Source organism: Pezoporus occidentalis, unplaced genomic scaffold (genome assembly GCF_034315485.1).
Source record: "Pezoporus occidentalis ecotype Australia unplaced genomic scaffold, CSIRO_AGI_Poc_V1 ctg269, whole genome shotgun sequence".
Lineage (NCBI taxonomy): Eukaryota > Metazoa > Chordata > Aves > Psittaciformes > Psittacidae > Pezoporus > Pezoporus occidentalis.
The window spans coordinates 510,687-530,674 of record NW_026914600.1 but is presented as its reverse complement, the minus strand read 5'-3'; the positions used below and the strand labels follow the sequence as shown (position 1 = coordinate 530,674).

At 43.1% G+C, this 19,988-nt stretch overlaps 1 protein-coding gene across 3 annotated transcripts; it reads left to right on the top strand.

Annotated features, from left to right (window-relative positions):
• The first annotated feature begins 4,096 nt into the window (after window positions 1-4,096).
• CLTA (clathrin light chain A) lies at window positions 4,097-17,204 on the top strand. 3 transcript variants are annotated; one of them, XM_062624530.1, is made up of 7 exons: window positions 4,097-4,371; window positions 10,895-10,932; window positions 11,958-12,075; window positions 13,048-13,159; window positions 14,506-14,559; window positions 15,737-15,772; window positions 16,758-17,204. In XM_062624530.1, exons 1-7 carry the CDS (start codon window positions 4,164-4,166, stop codon window positions 16,927-16,929), a joined length of 738 nt encoding a protein of 245 aa, XP_062480514.1. In that variant the 5' UTR covers window positions 4,097-4,163; the 3' UTR covers window positions 16,930-17,204. The 3 variants fall into 3 exon arrangements, with proteins under 3 accessions (XP_062480514.1, XP_062480515.1, XP_062480516.1); XM_062624531.1 differs by lacking the exon at window positions 15,737-15,772 and having other exon boundaries at window positions 4,098-4,371; XM_062624532.1 differs by lacking the exons at window positions 14,506-14,559; window positions 15,737-15,772 and having other exon boundaries at window positions 4,100-4,371.
• The last annotated feature ends 2,784 nt before the right edge of the window (window positions 17,205-19,988 follow it).

Sequence of the window (19,988 nt, the reverse complement as noted above, 5' to 3'; positions counted from 1 at the left end):
ACAACTGTTAACCCAGCACTGAAACTCATTTAGACCTACAGTTAATAAATCCATATTCAGAAAAGCAGCTTGCTAATTGTTTATTGCAGCAGTGTTTCTGCTCTGCAGCAGCAGCATGCACAGTGCTTATGCTATTAATGTTGGTGTGTAGACCTGTCATTTTCTAATGAGTTCCTATTTCTGGCAGTCAGGAAATATTTTTAGCAGAGCTTAATGTCATCGCTTTTCAGTGTAATGGAGTTCTGTGTATATCATCCAGTAGCTAACTAAGTTGAGTAGAATCACAGAATCAACAGGTTGGAAAAGACCTTCGAAATCATCAAGTCCAACCATTCCCCCAGCACTGCCAAGGCTACCACTAAACCATGTCACTGACAGCCTCATTTACACAGTTCATAAACACTTCCAGGGACGGTGATTCCACCACTGCCCTGGGCAGCCTGTTCCTTCTCTTCTCCAGACTAAACACTCCCAGTTCCCTCAGCTGTTCCTCATCAAATTCGTGCTCCAGGCCCTTCACCAGCCAGGAAAGTTTCATGATAACTGTATCTCTGTTATCAGTATTCACTGGTCAATGACACTGACTACAGTCATGGTGCATACAAATGCAGGAAAAGCTTACTTAAGAATGCTAGTTCACAGGTACAGAAAGAGGTCAGAGTGAAGTACAGTACCTACAAAAATGACTACCTTTTGTATAATGGGTAATACATGCTCTGTATGTTCATGCACAGTTTCTAGAGAGAGCATAAAAAGTTTAAAGTATGTTGCAGGTATTACTAATACACCCCACAATTGATCATCATAATAATAAAATTTCAGGAATTATATAGGTTTGAAAGCCACACCATAGTCTGTTGGATGTTAAGACTTTAAACATAAACCAACCATTTATTAAAACACCCACACTTATTATTGTCCATGCAGAACAACTTGTGAGTGTAACCTTAATGCAGAATGCACATTAATGCTGAGGAAGAAATATAAAGAAGTGTCCCCTGAAAAGGCAGCTGTTTGAAAGAGCGGTTCATTAAGAAAGTATTTCTTAATTGTAATATTTGAAGCAAGTTTTTAATGTGCTATGTCTCACTGACTTTTACTTTACACTCAAATCTGCTACGGGATACTTGCTATGAGACCTTCCTCCAACCAAACAATATAGCTTGCAGTCCCAAGCCCCAGCTTGCTCCTCAAGTTCACTGGGTTCTCTAGGTTCTTCCCACACAAAACTTACCACCAGCCCCACAGAACAGAAGCACCCTTCTTTCTTGGACAAGTTCCTTGTTCAACCGTCAGGTAAAGCAGCAGGAAGAAGATGCCTCCAGAACACAAATAATTAACTTCTGGAATGGTTTTACAATGCCAGAATACCATTTTGCCTATCACAAACTAAAATAACAGAAGATTCAGCCCCTGTGCTCCTCTTTATCCTGTATTGAAGCAGTAGAATTGGAGATAAAAGGTTATGCAGCTGTGTATATATACATACATATATAATTCTAATGTAAAGCATGAAAGCACCAAAATTGTATTCTGTGGAACTCTGTGATCTCTAAACCCCTGGTTCTAAACCAGGGTTGTCTTCTATATCAGTGGGACAGCCATCCCACACTGAGGATTTTATGGATGTATTTGTGCACTATAATAAGTATACTAAGGGTAGAATAAAATAGAACAGAACAGAGCAAAACAGTTCCAGTTGTAAGGGACCTAAAAATATCATCTGAAGTACGACTGTCTGACCACTTCAAGGCTGATCAGAGTGATAGTTGCCACACAGACAGTTATCACACTAGCCAAACAATTTACATGATTTATTCATGAATTACAAAGCTTGAGACAACAAGCACATGTAATTTATGCACTCAGACACAAACAGACTTTTATACAGCCCTGGAGCTTGGCTGATGTGATAAAAAACCTATGAAGAGTCATGGTCCTTGAAGCAGGTAATATACTTTCAGCAGTTTGTAGGAAAAGAATTCCATGATGATTCAGTGATGATGACCATTTGCCAGCTGCAATCCCTTTCAACTACCAAGATCTAGTCCATTTATACAATGCTTTGAGTTTCTTGGTGGATTTTAAGTCTTTGCCTCCTTTCCTTGTACTATATGCTGTACAATGCTGGTAGGAGTTAAATTCCCCTGGGCACACCATTTGCCTTTTCCAGTGTTTTGACTGCTTTGTCCTTTTTGTTATACCTACAGCAGCGTTCCCAGCTCTTGAAGTTATAATTCTTAAATAACCAGAAGCTGACTGCCACTGAGATGTTTACAGCCTTGTGGCCTCTATTTTCAGGCTGTGCACATATCTTCAAGGTGTCTGGTATTATCCCACACTTAAACTTCACATGATAACAAAAGACACCTGATACCAATCTCAGGTTTGCACTGCAAATTCGCACAGCCTGAAAACAAGCCTGAAAACTCACCAGTTCTGTGTTCTGACAAGGGTAACCTCAGGTTTCTGACTAGCAATGACAGCATCATTTGTAGTGGACCACCCAGACAATAGGCACAGGCAGAATACTGTCATCTCTGCCTCCATGTGAGAAGATGCATTTCACAGAAGAGAAACAACAAATTGAACCACTATGGAGGATCTGATGGGAATGTAGCACAAGTGTGATTCCCTGAAAGCTCACAGCTCTGGTTTTAACATCAGGTCCCTTGTGGAGAATGTTGCGTGTTCTACATGCTCATGGCCTCCATATGTGAGCTTGATGAAATGCCTATGCACTCTGGAGAGGGGCTTTGTCAAGTGCCTGTTGGGACAGGACAAGGGGCAATGGCTATAGCCTGACAGAGGGGAGATTTAGGAAGAAGTTCTTCACTGTGAGGGTGGTAAGGCCCTGGCACAGGCTGCCCAGAGAAGCTGTGGCTGCCCCATCCCTGGCAGTGTTCAAGGACAGGTTGGACAGGGCTTGGAACAATCATATTTTTAAACTACTTGTAAACCAGATCTCAGTACATTTAGAAATTGGAATTACATGTCACCGTCTTTTAAAGAATGGAGAGAAACAGACTCATCCCAAAAGCCTTTTGTAGTTTGCTTGCCTTTTTGTTATTTCATGACGATTTTATTCATGTAATTCTCCTGCAATACGCTCTTCGCCTCAGTGTGGCACATCAACAAACCACTGTGGATGGCATTCTGTAATGGTCTCTAACACCTGCCTTTAAAGGTGGTACCTTCACTTCTTTTGCAGGGTGAGAAAGCAAGGGAAAAAAAAAAAAAAAAAGAAAAAATAAGGCTTTAATAGTGCAAAAGTGTGTACTCGAGTTACAGATAGCATATAGACAGGTTTTGGCATTCATCATCAAAACAGAGCTAATCAGTGTATTTTATCCTTGCACCTGAAAATAGTAACATTAAGTTTCCCATTTTGGTCGAACACACGTAACACTTTTCCTGGGCCATTTGCAAACTTGTAATACTGCTTATATTTCATATGCCTTTCTCCCTACCCTGCAACCTTAAGACAAGTAAGTAACTAGATTTGCTTTTCATTTTAATTCATAATATTCCATTTGTGTTTGTGGCACTAAGTGATCAGAAGTCCCCCATGGGCCTGAGAGCCATTGCAAGGGCAGAAGTGGAGGTTGTCATCCAAGATCCAATGTTCACAGTTAGAGGGAAGCTGTGAGATACTCCAACTTTGTTTAGATATGAGGACAGCAGAGTGAGTTTGTCAGACAAGGTGATATGACAAGGCCAGCGGGTTTCTGTGAGTGCAACACACGCCTTGTGACGATGTTTCGTGTTTCCCGTTGTTATAGATCGCGCCCTGCTGTTGTTACTGCTGTTACTCTGAATCCTTCGGTTTCCTTGTGCTGTGGGAGATCACTTTTTATAAATGACCTTACTGTGCTCCTCCTGGAAGGCAAACCTTGGGGAAAGCCGCCCTCCCGCCTGCCAGAAAACGAGCCCACCCGAGCTGAGGCGTTCTCCGCGTCCAGCCGCACTGCTAGTGCTGATTGGCTCGAGCCCAAGGCATAGAGCATAAAGTACCGTTATCCCCGCCTCTACCGCTCACTGATTGGCTATTCCGCGGCGATGCTCGACTCTGATAGGAGATGGGCGGGTCGCCCGCCCCTTCCGCGCTGGTTTGTGGCTCCGCAGCGGCGCGAGAGCTGCCATTCTTGTTTGGTATCGCCGCCATGGCAGACTCAGAGTTCTTGGGCACCCAGCAGCAGCCCGCGGCCGCCGGTAACGGGATGTTGGAAGGCATCGAGGAGGATCCTGCTGCTGCCTTCCTGGCGCAGCAGGAAAACGAGATCGCGGGCATCGAGAACGACGAGGGCTATAACATCTTGGAGAACGGCGAAGTGCCGGCGGAGCTGCAGATCCCGGAGGGCGTGGACCCTGGTACAGCGGGCGATTGGGAGGGGAGCGGTCCCGGGCCTGGTATCACGGCTCCGCCGTGTCTCTGCTGCCGTGGAGGCCCCGTGGCTGGCGGGGTCCTCGCGCCGAGCAGGCGGGCAGGGGATGCTCCTAGATTATGCTGGGCCGTGCAGCTATGTGCTGTGCCCCGGACAGGTCATCTCCCAGTTCCCGCGGGTGGGGTGGTCATGGCTTTTAACAGGCGCTTCTGAAAGATCTTACAGGAGCGCCCCAGGGCTCAGGCTCCCCCAGGTGTGGAGCGCACTGCTGGGTAACTGATCCAGGGGTGCCTGAAATGAAGCAGGGTAAGTCATGATGTTGTGTTCTGCCGCTTGTGTTTCTGTTTTCAAAGGCAATGATCTTAAAGTATGCTAGCAGTGGAGCTAATGTTTACTAGGCCTCTAGCCTTTGTTCCTGGGTAACCTTTGTACTGCATGTGAGAAGACTGGCACTATTGCATTCAGAGGAGGGTATATTGGGAGCTGGAGGCTAGTCTAACAGACTAGCTACAGTAGCCCTGTCTGGAAACTCATGATTACAAAGGATTTAGGGGTTTTAACTGAAGTAGAAAGGAATTATGAATGTAGGATGGCACTGCACTTAAATGATGTTTCAACACTCTTGGAAGACTGCTTGTGCTTGTCACTGGGTCCATAAGAATGTGTCTGCTCTTGTGACATTCCTTCGTCACTTTGGGAAGATGCCACTCTTCTTCAGACTAAGTTGAACAGCTTTGCTTCCCAGCTCACTGTTAGAACGTATTTGGAATTAAGTCTTCATTATGCAACTTGATTTCTGATATTACTGTCATATCTTAATGTATGAGGATGTGGGTTCATAGTATCCTTTGGAATAAAGCCCAACTAGATAAACTGGCAAACTGCTTCTTTCAGTGCTTATTCAGTGGTAGCATAGCCCTTAGTCAGCTCCTTCACGGAGTTCAGATACACAGACTGTGTGCTTACTGTAAAAAGAGTGCTTGCTCAAGTGCTGGAACATGAGGATTTATTTATAGAATCACAGAATAAAATCAGGTTGGAAAAGACCTTTATGATCATCAGTCCAACCATTCCCCCAGTGCTGCCAAGTCCACCACTAAACCATGTCACTAAGGAACTATGTACACGGTTTTGAACACTTCAGAAACGGTGGTTCCACTACTGCCCTAGGCAGCCTGGTCCAATGCCTGACCACCCTTTCAGGGGAGAAAATGTCCCTAATATCCAGCCTAAACCTCCCCTGGCACAGCGTGTTATCAGAACACATCCTGATTAGTATCACACATGGCTTCTGTATTCTGTGTATACTCCAGGAACAGGCACAGTGGACACTTCCCCTCCTGCTTTCAGAGGTGTCAGACAAACATTATGCATTGGATAGTCTTTAGGTTCTAAACAGACTCTAGAACATTAAAGTAGCTGCTTAAGGACTAATTTATTTGGAGAAAGTTCTTTCATTGGCCTTTTTTACAAGTTATTAGAACCAGCTAGATCCATCTCTTCTCTTTGTGCTTGCAATGTGGCTGTTGCAGAATGATTCCTTGGAGAAAAAAAAGTCATTAAATTCTTCTAGATTGGCTTAATATGTAAAAGCAGTTCTTAAGCTGCTTCTCAAGATGTTTTACTCAAGTTGCATAAGTTTAGGTGACATGGAGTACAAAGCTGTTATTGGAGAACTTTCTAGAGAAAGAGGGCCATAAAACAGTATAATATGATCTCAGGATTTGGGAAGTGAAGATGTGATCTGTATGTCATCTTGCTTTCTTGTATACACTAGGGTCACAGTTATGCTCTGGGCTGTGCAGGAGGCATAGCAGATTGTGTTGTGGGTTTTGGTGGTCCCAATTGTTAGTAGAACATCCACTTGCTGACTGTTGGAGCCTGTTCTCACACCCTCCTTGTTAGTGTGGACTGCAGCTGTGCAAAATGTACTGGTTCAGGCATGGTGACATGATCTAAAGACTTCTGTTTCCATTTGTGTTTGAGATTTCTTATCATCTGATCAACATCTGAGCAGCTTTAATCTCTAGCACATATTAGTTTATTAAACTGTATTGGAATTACATTAATCTTTAAGCATCATGATCAGGGATTTGTGGATTTACTTTTTTTAACTCCTTATTCACAGGTCTGTTGGATGAGTTTTTTTATAAATACTGGCCTAGAAGTCCTAACTCGGGCAACTCTTAACTGAAGTTTGAAAATCTTAACTTCAAATATTGTGAGAAGCAGTCACGAGCTTCCTGAAATACACTTGTAAGAAACATGGTGCCTCATACAACGCACAGTTTTTAAATTGCAGGCTCTTAAAGAATAGATGTGTGCATGGACAGTAGTGGATTTCATGAACTGATGTTTGTGTGTATTTCTGTTAATGGCAGTAGTGGTGGGTACTGGGTGAGTATGGGATGAATGGCAGAATATTGCCATGCTCATGTGTCTCAGCATCACTTCATACTGCCACGGCCAGGGTTGGAATTTGGGCCTGAACCAGTTGGACTTTTATGATGATATAAATAGCCATCGTGTTGACATGAAAACTAATCTCATTTCCCTTGAAAGATGAACCAGAATCACTGCTTCAGAAAACAGGAATACAGTCCTGTTGCCTACTTATTAGTAACTTGGTCTTTTGTGAGATTTTTGTTTTGGTGATGAATCAATACCTGCGTTTATCTACAGTGAAATTCCTTAAGTCTCCCCAGTCTGACAGTACTATGTCTTCATGTTACACCAGTTCACTTGCTGTGTCCTCTGAGCAGGAGAGAGTGAATTCAGGTTGAAGTGCTGTTGCTTCTGGAACCAGTATGTCAATACAAAAACCTTGTGACAGCTTGTCAAATAGCATCTTAAGGAGAATAACACTCTTGCATGGCTATCTAAACAAAATCTTTGGGTAAGATTTTTCTTTCTCATCTCTTATGGATGAGAGGTATGTGAAGAGGAAGAATGATTTGTGCCCAGAAGAAAAACGATGATAATCTAGGCTTTGACTGGTGAAGTTACTCAACCTTATGCCAGAATATATGAAACTTGGTTATGTTCTTCTGTTGTTTCTACTGTAGGTACTAGTTCACTCAAAGTAGCAATGAAGAAGTAGAGTACTTATTATTTAAAAGAAATACTGAAAGTAGCTCATAAAAATAAATTTATTTTAAAATACCATAAGAAAAATGTGTCAGTCCTCTAACCATGAGGCCTGTGTGGTCATACTGAAGCTCATTTCTCCTGCATAAGGGTATTGTCCAAAGTACAGATGGATAGGAAGACCTCAGGAGGATCTAATTGATGTGTTAGGAAGTGGTTGGAGTCATGTTAGAAGAGCTACCTCTGCGAAGTCTTGCCTCTGTCCTGATAGCTGTTGTCTTTTTGCATTAAAAGTAAGGCTTCAGGGAGACTAGTTAACAAGGTTAAGCAAAAGTCCTTATATGCCAGGTAGTACCGAACCTGGTATTAATGCAAGTAGTTGCCTTCAGAGCAGTTGATAATTGTTATGATAAGCCTCTGAAGCCATACGTTTATTTGTAGTACTGGAGTGACCAAACTCTTGTTATATTTCTTCAGCCTACCCAGCCCTTCCTTTGGTAAGCTATGGTACATGTGAAGGGCAATGACGCTTCCTGTCTGTTTCTGACAGGCTGTGTTGTTTTTTCTTTCCTGTGAATGCAAGGTCACTGATATGGTTTATCCTCTCCAAACTTTTCCAGACTCTAAGCTGTCTGGAACACTTCTGTGGAAGTTTGTTATTACGCTATTGTCAGGATGTGTTAGAGCTGTAGATGGTTGGACAGGTTCTTTGAAACAATATCCTTGGAAATAAAGCTTTATCTTAAGTTCAGAAGTGAACACCAAGGAACATGGATCATTGCTAACTACAGTGTGCAGTGTTAACTTCAGGAGCTTCAAGATGCAATGGTGTGATAGAGCAGGATGGACTCTGAAGCTGGTGGAGAGCGCACATTATTTATGGCTGATGAAAACATGAGGATAGCAGGAACAGTATTAGGCTTTTTACTTTTTTGTGGGGGGTCAGGTATGAAATATTTCTGTGGACAAAGAAATGTGACACGCACCCAGCATTTTGAAGGCTGGGAAGCAGACAGATTTTCTAGACTTCATCCTGAATTATACAAGCACTGACACTGGAGAGCTGAAACGAGAGAAGGCCTGGCTGTTGGTCTTGTTCCAGTTAGCTTGCTTGTGACTCCATTTCCTCTTCTGCTGGTGTTACGCTCTGTCAGCATGGTGACTCTGCGTCTTAATCACTAGTTCTGGGGAGCTCAGAACAGATGGGAAGCTTGTTTTAATAATAGTTTTAATGCTCCTAACGTGAGTGCTCTCTGGAAACACTTCGCTCTGTGCCACTTAGTGACTGTTTCTATGCAAAAGAAAAGCACCCCCAAGACAAATATGTGTTTTATCTCAGTTACAGTCCTCAGCAGATGACCAGCCGGAGTGCTGAAACCTTAATTCCTGGGTTTTGGTATAACAGAAAAACTTGGTTATATTCTCACAGGTATTAGAAGAATCTTCAAGGCTCATCCCTTTCACCTGTCTGGTGAGTCAGTGCTTCCAAAGGAGTCTGTCTCATGGAAAAACTGCCTTTCACCTGGAGATGAGAACTCCATGTATTAAAAAGCTAGCATCTGTTGGGATTTGTTCAGACCATCAGACTGGACAACACGAGTTCAAGACTACATGTGGGGTACTGTCTGCTCTTACAAGGCAGGCAGAGTGGGCATCTGGCTTATCCAAGCTGTTAGTATCAGTCTGAGTTGCAGACGCTGACTTGGCTTTTAATTTCAGCCCTGTCAAGAGAAGGTTGAACAGCCACAGCGTGCGCCTGTAGTGCAGATGGGATTAAATTGAAGGACAGTGAAGTGTGAGCTTGTTTTCTTTGTGGGCTTTAGTCTTCATAAGCTTGTTTAGCAGAACTGTAACTGCCCAAGTCAGAGTTTGTGCAGTGATCTCTACAAACCTGCTTTGAGGGAGCCTACATACCAATGTGAAGTGATGCTCAGGGTGGCTGCTGTGGAACAGATAGATGCTGTCAGCTTTGTGTGCTTCTCAGCTCTTGCTGGCTTCTGTAACTTGCAGAGGGGGAGCAATCAAACAAAGCAGCCACCACCTTTCAGCTATAGGAGTCCAGGTTCTCATAACTAAAAAGTTTTGCGTTTTTTTTTTTTGTGTGTGTGTGTGTGAGTTTTATGTTTCTTTTTGTTTGTTTGTTTTTGTTTTTTTTTTGTTTTTTTGTTAACTGGAGTCTTCCCCTACTGAAGTTGCTAACTATACTCTTGGAGACTAGTGTCTTCCAACTTAGCTCCTAGGTTTGAACTGATGACTTTACAGTCCTCTGCCTGATAAAGTGAATGACTGCTGTCCAGGGCTCAGGGATAAGGGCTTCATAATACCTGTCTAGTTCCCTGATAAATGAGCATGAAGAGCTTCCAGTGTGCCATTAACACTACTAATGGGAAACCAGGGCACACATAGCCACAAAGGAATAGAGGATACAGCAGCATAATGCTGTTAGGTAAATTAGCTATCATTTAAGATGGCAAAATAACTTGATTTTTCTGTATACTATTGGGTTACTTTGGTGCAGTCTCTTCTTTACTGAAGAGTGTATTAACAGGGCAGAGACACTTCTGTGTGGTAAGTTTATCTGTGGTGGCTTTATGGGTGAAACAAACATAGTAACAGACTTGTATCATGCAGGCAGATGTTACATAGCACTGTTCCAGAGAGATGCTTTGCTGAGATTTAGCAGTTCTTGAAAATCTTGGTGTGTTTTCCATAGTCTGGAGATATAGTTTCACACACTCAAGTGTTTGTCTCATAACCGAGATGTGTTCCCTATGGCTGTGTTTTAATAACATGAAATTATAGGGTTCTGTGGCAAGGATTCCTAGCTGATGCTGTTCATGAGGCTCTGCTGCTGGTGTCACTTCAGAGGGAATAATGCTGCAGCACTAACCGATCAAACATGTCGGTCGTCACAGAAGGTGACTTCGCTAGGAGTGTTAGTTACATCTTCTGAGCTGATTACAAATTAGGAGGTAACCAGGCTAGGATGAGAATAATCAAGCGTTGGCTGCAGGATTGTTAATCTTCCAGGTAGAGAACAAGGCAGTGAGTTGCACTTCTTACCTCCTGAACAGTTGTGTAGGAGTCAGCTTCTGAGACAGAAGAAAGTGGGAGGAACTGTATGCTGTCCATGGCAGCTTGTCAGCAGTATCAGCCGTGCTGTTTATGTAGTCTAAAGCATGATCTCAGTGGTGAAGAAATGATGTTGTGTTACTGGTTCTGCAGAATAATGGCTCACTTAGTTTCTTGTGCCAGAAAAGCGCAGAGATAAGAAAGTGTCCCTGCAGGGCATCAAGTAACACCCGTTTGCAAACTCCCATGTTACATACTCCTATAAAGCTTTCCATACAAGTTACTGAAATCAGTAAATCTGGCTGTTCTGTCTTTTCTCAAATGGCTAAACTACAGTAACTTCTTTACAGGTGCTGTTGATAGAGTGGTTAATGGAGAAGTCTATCAGGTAAGATAGAAGTATTATGTGCTGTTCTGCTCTGAGAACTTTACCTTAATCTAGACTATTACCTTCAGTTTCTTGTCGGTAATGTACTTTCATCTCATCTCTGAAGAGGAGCTTCTGTCCTCATAGCTCATTTTTTAAAGTTGTTAGTGTACCTCTCCTCTGAACTTAGAGGCAACTTAAAGCAGCAGTCCGTTTTGAATTACGGCTTAATAGGATGTAGCTGTAAGCAGACTGACAGGCTCTGTGATATGACGTAACACTGACTTGCCACTGGGTAATAAGCTGAAGCATGCTCTGACTTCCCAGTTTAAAGCAGGGTTTTCTCAGTTACTTGTTCTTTAAAGATAATTTGTTTGTCCTGTCAAGATTGGTCTCATAAGGATTTGACTGAAAACTTTATGCACTTCTTTGTGACGTGAAGTTTCATGAAATTAAGCTGCTGGCTAAATAGCTCAACCACAGCACATTAGTCAGCCATACTAATGACAAAGGGAGGAGATCACAGAATCATAGAATGGTTAGGGATGGAAAGGATGCAATCCAAACTGTCATGTCTTTAAAGGGCATTGGCCTTTAGTACGAGTAAGTTCATAAACGTCTCTAAAGCAGACAAATAAGTTACAGAGAACATTTTAAACTCCTGTGTGCAAAACAGTAGCAAAATAAAAAGACTACTTTCACAGCAAATATTTGAGGTGAAACAAACTGGGGGATCTTTAGGTGCTACATGGCACAATGTGGTGCTTGGCATTTTCTTCTGCTTTCTTCACTTGTGGAGCTCTGACACAGTGTGGCTTCCCTGTCAGCTTAAACTTGTGTTTGAGCCCTGATTGCTAGGGGCAGTCCTGTATTAATGTGATTCAATCCTGCTGTAATCTGGTCAGACCTTTTTCATGTTAAATGTGGTATCACATCAGATGAATGTGTTATGTGCTCAGTTGTAGAGTCCAATTTTATGTAGCTTCCAGGTGGCTGAAATACTCAGTTGTCATGTATAAACTACATTGCTATTCCCTCTCTTTAAGGAGAGTAACGGTACAAATGACTCCTCTGCAGCCACGTGCCAGGTAGATGGACTGCAGTCAGAGCCAGAGAGCATTCGTAAGTGGAGAGATGAGCAAAAGGAGCGCCTGGAGCAACTTGGTAAGGAGGGAGATTGTTGCAGTAATGTTCTTGCTTGTGAATAACTTAAAGGCAGCTTTTTCAGCAGCAGAATTCTCAGCCATGTCTTCCAGCTCTTGGGAACTGAAAACTGCTTCTTGAGGTTGAGCAGCAGGTCTGGATTGAGTCTTCCACCAAGCAGACTTAGTACTAATGTAGGAGTTAGTAAGCAAGTGGCTTCCTGAACCTTAAGAGTGTTCTTGTAGCCTGCCCTTTACTTACAAATAAACTGACAGAAAATGAACAGCTTTTATCAGCAGAAAAGAGTGAATGAACGCTGCAGCCACTTTCATTTTTTTCAAGGATGAAGACTGCTCATTTTTTAATACCAAGGCTATCACTTGTCACAGATCTTAATCTAAGAGCTAAGCAATGGACTGGTAACTAAACAGCTGTCAAATCCAGTGATATCTGTCTGTGGACAGCTTCTGAGAGCCTACAAACTGGTATGCTTTCCACTTACATTAGCAAGAAGGCAGTGTGATTCTGGACAGAGCTTACCCTGTTGCTCCTCTTCGGAGCTCGTTATGGCATAAGAGCTTGTCCTGACCTGTAAGCTGGGTGCAGGAGTGTGCTGAGTGCCAGGCTCATTTGCTTTGTCTAAGCATAGAGGTTTTACTGAACTTTGTTCTAGCACTAGCATAGCAAGGTGACTGTTTCTGGTTGTAAACAGTTTGCAGGCCAGCAGACCCACTGGACCTGAATTAGCCTACAAATGCATATCCTAAACTGAAGCGGACTGTCCCAGCTAAGCACTGCAGGCATTTTGTTTGGCTAATTCTCTGAATATTCATGGTATTTAGAGTCGTCATGGCCTACATCAGGAGATCTCCTAACCCTTGTCTGAGTAGATCAAGCAACTGTCTGCACTAGAGTGCACGTTGAGCCATCAGCTGAAATGTTAGCAAGATACAGCGGAAACAAACAGGACTGACAAAGTAATTAAACTTTCAGATGCAAACTCACGAAACCAGGAAGCAGAATGGAAAGAGAAAGCGATAAAGGAGTTGGAGGAGTGGTATGCAAGACAAGATGAAAAGCTCCAGAAAACAAAAGCCAGCAACAGGTAAGATTGCTCCAGTCATCTGAAGAATTATGGTATTGGACGTGAAAGCAATGCAGAGTGAGAATAGTTCTAGTATGTCCTATGGCGCTAGTCCTTCAGACCATTAAAGTAACCTCTCCTAGTAAGAAATGGGTCTCTCATACTCTCATAGTAGACCATCTTTTTAGGTTTTCTTATCTAGATTACATGTCCCAAGAATATCAAAAGAAAGCATTAAGATAATGAACCAGAATTACCGAAGATCCTTTAAGATACCAAGTTTGAATGTGGTGAGAAAAAGTTTTAATCTACTCACTTGTTGCACTCTCCTAGCTGTACAGTGACTGTAATTACTTGCCTTGAGACTTGAACTCTTATTTGCTGTCAGCAGAATACATGCAAGTGGCCTTATAGTTAGTCTTTGCTACAGATTATTTTGATATCTTAAAACCTTTGGCTGCTCCTTTTGAAAACATTTGAGAAATAACCTGGCTCAGTTCTGCTAGTGAAGAACTAAATGGTGACTCTGTCTAGGTTGGGTTTGAATTGTGCACTTCAAACCCAACCTGGCAGAAACTAATGACTGGGGCAAAAGCTAATGACTACTAGTGCGGTAAGCACTTCAGCTTTCTTAGAAGGTTCCCTGTGGGATTTTGACTTCAAGCTACATAAAGCTAAATATGATGGTACTGACTTAAGACCACTTAGGTCTCTAGTTCTCACCCAGGGTTACTAGTGTCACTCTATCCAGGTAGTCATCAGGGCTGCTTTATACTTTGAGAACCCACAGATTTCAAGATAAATTGTTTTATTGAACTGCTGTTTTTCTTACCAAAATGAACAGCAGGTAAGTAGAGTCCTGGGTAGACTCTGCTTTCTACAGAAGTCTGGATTTGACATGTCCATTCACTTTAGTGTAGTCTATTGGTTGGGCCAAGAAAGGGAACAGGATTGGCACTATTCTAGCTGGTGGCGTGAGCTTATGATGCCCCCATGACTTTATTACAGCCAGTGTTTGAGTGTGGATATACCTTCTGGAGCAGGGTCCACAAGTGTTACACAGGAGGGTTTGGCATTCACATCTGTCATAATGTAGGTGCCATCCACTGGAAGCAGCCTAACATGGACCCTGCAACTCTAATCCTAAACTAGCTGGTCCCAACTTGCAGGATGTAGCAGAGCTTTTGTGTGCCCCTCTGAGGCAGGGGCTTAATGGGTACATTGCCTGTAATAGCTGCTTTCCTGTAGTAAGTCTTGGTACAACAAGGTTAAAGTGATAAAACTGACTTCAGCTCTTTTCTGTACTTCTCATCCTTATCTCTTTTCTCCTGCCTGCTTGCCTGCCTGTTGGACTACTTGCTACCTAGGGTGGCAGATGAAGCTTTCTACAAACAACCCTTCGCTGACGTGATTGGTTATGTGTATGTTGCTTAACTACTAATTCTGTTTTGCTAGTCAACTAGGCAATGAGGATGATCAGAAATAGTGCTGAATGCTGCCTGAGGGCGACTGCTTCATTACTTCAAGGCAGTATAAGCCAATAAGTAAACAGCCTTTACCTTTTGGACTGACTCTCATCTGCAGTTTTCCTGTCTATGCACTGCACAACAGCCAGCACTTTCAGATGAAGTCATGTAGTTCACATACCACTGGAATTTTGGTGATGGTTTCGGTAATCTTTAGGTGTAGGGGTTTACAGTTGTTTCCAGGCCAGTGAACACTGCTTATAAGATGCTTTGCTGGGTGTGTGGGTTAGTGTCTGCAGTCTCACATGGGTTCTTTACTTAGCCCTAATAACTTCCACAAAGCAACACAATGTTTAATTGTATTCTTTGTAACAGCCACTGTGCTCATTTGCCTACATAATCAGGAAAACATTCAAGCCATGCTCGCACATAAAGCTCCACAAACCAAGAAAGGTAGAAGGGATCACCTGCCATAAATCAGATTAGAAGAGGTATGTGCATATAGGAACAGGATACTCTGAGAGCTCACGTGAAAAGTACAGCAAGTGGTATTTCAAAATCAACATCAGCCGCTGTGAGAACATTTGGGAGCAGCTGTATAGGCATTTTGCCAGCCTGATGTGTCAATGGGAATGCAGCCATGACTATGCTAGCTTCTGTGGGATGGAAAGATAGCAGTGTTCATTGGCTTGTTTTAATTTTTTTTTCTCAGTTTATAGACTTGAATTAAAAGATAGCCATGTCACAGATTCAAAGGTGGCACCTTTAAAAGGTATATTGGTGAGCCATGGTGTGGCTTTGAGTGCACCAATATTGATGGTCCAGTGTGGAATTCATTACCTAACTCTCGCTGGATGTAAAACAAGACTTGTGAAATGATGGATTTACAGGTGGTGGTTGACTTTCTGAATTCTCCTGGAGTTGATTTTGATAGATGTTTTTCCCAGTAAACCCTTTATTTTCATACATCCAATTCAGTTGTGCAGTGAGAGTGCTGCATAAAACAGGCAGCCTGTTTCCTGAATGTAGGCTAAGCTACTGGTGCATGTACAGCCAGCTGATCATCTTCATTCTCATTTTCTATATCTGACTTAAACTTTCTCTCGTTTCTTTTCTTCTCTTCACCTTTAAGCACAAACATAAATCATCCTTGCTACAGCCTAGAACAGTTAAGTAAAAAAAAAATCTTCGCTGCCCCCTAAAAGTGTCATGTCCCATAAAATAGCAGTGTTGTAGTGACCCTTGTCTTCAGTGGTGTCTGTAACCTCGTCATCCCTGTGAATAGTGCTCATGGGAGCATCATCTTCACTGCTTTCTCTGTACTGCTCATTGAAGTAGATGGATTTGTTTGATCTCTTGATGCATAAATGCTCTTGCACTCAAACAACTGACAGGGCCCTGGAGTTCATGTATACTTGATGCTGGAATGTTATCCCTGCATTGAAGCAATGCTGCTGGCAGCATAGCAATGACAAAAGGATACAGCTGGGAAGCCACTGGCACTAACCTGGATGTTATGTACAAAGCCTCTTTAGAGTTTCCTTAGGGTGAGAGCTCCTGTGGGCTGACTTCAGCGAGTCATCCCGTCTACTAAGGGATGCATTAAGCTATAGCACCCACAAGCATGGGATTTAATTAAGTTCCTTTTGATTCATGCTGCTTCGCTACAGCACTGGGAGTCATCAGCAGATAGTTTTATGACGGCCTGTAGGTCTTGGGGCTGATGTGAACCCTCAGATGGAATCTATCTTTACTTGCAAGGAATTGTAAATTTCCATTTCACAAGTGTCCAGTGTAAGCTGTCAGATGGCAAAGGCTTAACTAGTTAAGACTTGGGTGTTTCTCCATAAATAAAATGCCTACGTAGGGGTACCTTACTGCCTGGCAGTTTGCATGGTGACTCAGTAATGATTCTTAGAACCAAACACCTGTATTCCAACATTTTACACAGCAGTCTCTGCTTGTGCATAGCACACTACTGCAACGTACTTTCATCTCCAGCGTTAGGGCAGTGAGAGCTGAAGTGGCCATAACGTCCGCCAGCAGCTGCCAGGTCTCATTTCCTATGAAACATGCTGAAACTGCATCCTATAAGAGGGAAGGAGTGCCTTCTGTGTTGGATATTAACACAAGGTGCATTGCGTTGCTTTTAGGGCAGCTGAAGAAGCCTTTGTGAATGATGCAGAAGACATTTTTCCAGGCACTGAGTGGGAACGTGTGGCTCAGCTCTGTGACTTTAATCCCAAGTCTAGTAAGCAGGCAAAAGATGTGTCCCGCATGCGTTCAGTCCTCATCTCACTCAAGCAGGCTCCGCTGGTTCGCTGAAGGAGAGCATGATGAAAACACTACAAAGGCAATATCCTAACTTTACTCAGAGAAGCTACGTTTGCAGTAATTGGATTAATTGTTTCAATTTTTTTTTTTTTTGGACCAAACATCATCATGTATCTAGAGCTGATCATTGTTTGATTGCATGTTCTTCCTCATGTTTCGTTTCTGTATCTGAAATGGCAGAATCTCCAAAACTAGTCTCTGTGCTGTTGTGCACAGAGATGTCACTTCCCACATTACTGATATTAAAGATCTTTTAAACAGCAAAATGTGTTGACTTTGGGTGAATTAAGATCTGCTCCCTTTTGACAGGAGGTGTTTGAATTGAGTGTGTGCAGACATTTCAGTTGGTGCTGATTTCACCTTGCTGCTGACTATCCAGCCAGCGATGTTCCTCATCTCCAGGAGGCTGTCCTGCATGTCTCTATAAGCTTTCCTAAAGCTCTTGAGAGCTTTAGTTTAAAAACTGCTTCTCCAGCCAATTTATCACCCAAGATGGAAGCTGTAAGAAACTGGAGCAGCAGGCTGGTTAAGGAGCTTATCTCACTTGAGTGGAACTGAGGATAATGTCTTCTTCAGGTAAGCAGTCCTGTGTAGTTTCCTGCTGCCACTCCAGGTGCACATCTTAAGCTGGAAATACAGTACAAGGCACTGAGCAGTTAAATTCCTTTGACATTCTACTGCATATTCTGTTGTGTCATGTGTCCAGTTCTGGCTTCATACTCAAAAGTCCTGCCGTGCAGAGGCTGTCTGGGTGTTTCTTAACTGTGTCCTTGTCCTTACTGACTCTTCCAGACATTTTCTCCCACTAAGGTGGTGGACTGGAGATTTGGAGAGTGAGAGAAGGGAAGACAACCTTTCTACTCCTTATTTACTAGCGTGGAGCTCTGCCTGCCAGGGTGGTTAAATTTTGAAACAAACTGATCCAGAAAATCTGTTCTGCTGCTTCCTTGGCTCTCTACTATCACCCACAAGGGCTGTGTTCTAGCCTTGCTCTGGTAAGACTTGCCTTAGCTGCTTATCTTGTGAGAGTAGTCTATTCAGTGTCATATATCAGTGGTGGTAAATGACATCACATCAAGTCAGTGACCAGTCACTAGTGGTGTCCCTTAGGGCTCAGTACGGGGGCTGGTGGTGTTCAGTATCTTCATTGATGATCTGGATGAGGGGATCGAGTGCACCCTCAGTAAATTTATGGGTGACACCAAATTAGGCAGGAGTGTTGAGCAGCTGGAGGACAGGAAAGCTCTGCAGTGGGATCTGGACAGGCTGGATCACAGGATTGTGTGAGGTTCAACAACACAAAGTGCCAGGTCCTGCACTTGGGCCACAACAGCCCTATGCAATACTCCGCGCTTGCGGAAGAGTGGCTGGAAAGCTGCTCAGCAGAATAGGACCTGGGGGTGCTGACTGATGGCTGCTGAACATGAGCCAGATTGTGCTGAGGCATCCAAGAAGTCCAACAGCATCCTGACCTGTATCAGCAATAGTGTGGCCAGCAGGGCCAGGGCAGTGATCATCCCCCCTGTACTGGGCTGCACCTCGAATCCTGTGTTCAGTTCTGGGCCCCTCACTACAAGAGAGACATTGAGGTGCTGGAGCAGCTCCAGAGAAGGGCAACAGAGCTGTTGAAGGGCCTGGAAACCAAGTGTGATAAAGAACAGCTGAGGGACCTGGGGGTGTTTAGTCTGGAGGAGAGAAGGCTCAGGGGGGACCTTACTGCTCTTGACAATTGCCTGAAAGGAGAATGGAGCCAGGAGGTGGCTGGCCTCTTCTCTCAAGGAACATGTGATAGGACAAAAGGAAACAGCCTCAGGCTGTCCCAGGGGAGGTTTATACTGGATATTAGGAACAGTTTCTTCCCTGAAAGGGTGGTCAAGCATTGGAACAAGCTGCCCAGGGCACTGATTGAATCACTGTCCCTGAAGGTATGTGGAAGATGTGTAGACATGATGCTCGGTGGCATTTTTTAATGGTTGACTTAGCAGTGTTAGATACATGGTTGGGCTTGATGATCTTAAAGGTCTTTTCCAACCTAACTGATTCTATGATTATTTCACCATTTTTATCAAAGACAGTAGCTTCACTAGTGTGTCACAGAACTGCTGCAGTACCCTTTGTGAAGGTTAATCTGAGCAGTTTGAAGAGGGCTGCAGATGCAGATTTAAACTTGCAAACATTCAGGGAGGTGCTATGCAGCAGCTGTGTCCCTTTGGTGGGTAAGATATTGCATAAATGGTTGCCACTTGGGCTTAAATAGTAGCTGTACCTTGCTGTTGTCTGTGTCTGTTGGTGACGAGCTTGTGTTTGCACATGTATTCACAAGCTACTGATCGAGTAGTGATGAAAATGACAGTAGACCAGAGATCTAGAAATTGAATCCTGTGGAAGATTAAAGCAGGAAATTATTTTCTGAACTTCACAGGGATACCACAGGTAAGTTTAACAAGACTGAAGCACAGAGCAAGTACATGGAATACTGGTATTTAGTGCTAGCCTTCACCTGGACTGAAAACATCTTTTTTCTGCTCACCCCAAAATTCTGCAAAAACTTCTAAAATGAATTGGTAAATAAAGTCCACTGCATTACATATACAGTGTTTAAACTGTTAATTTGAGTTTACTGGAATTCAAAAGATCACTAGTTAAGAGGGATTGCTGCACACTGAGTTATGGAACTTACTAATCACCACACTGTCCTATCTCAAGGACAATTTATCTTGCCAAAGGCATGCTTTTGAACCGCAGACCGAGAGAATGGGCAGACACTCAAGTTGAAGGACAAAGCAATGTTACAGAAGTTAAAGCAGCATTTTATAAGCTGGATTTGCAGGAGCTAACTGTGCAGGTGGCTTTGTGTACACCATCCAGCTGGAGCACTTCACATGCAGCTCTGCAGGTTTTGGTTACATCCTCTAGCTCTTGTGCTGAGATGTAGATTTTTCTCTTCTGCCTTCATTTTATATTCATGTGTGCTAGCTCACTGTCTTCTTCACAGATAGTCCTGTATCTGTGCTGTTGCAGAATAACGGACAAGCTGAGGTTAGAAGGGC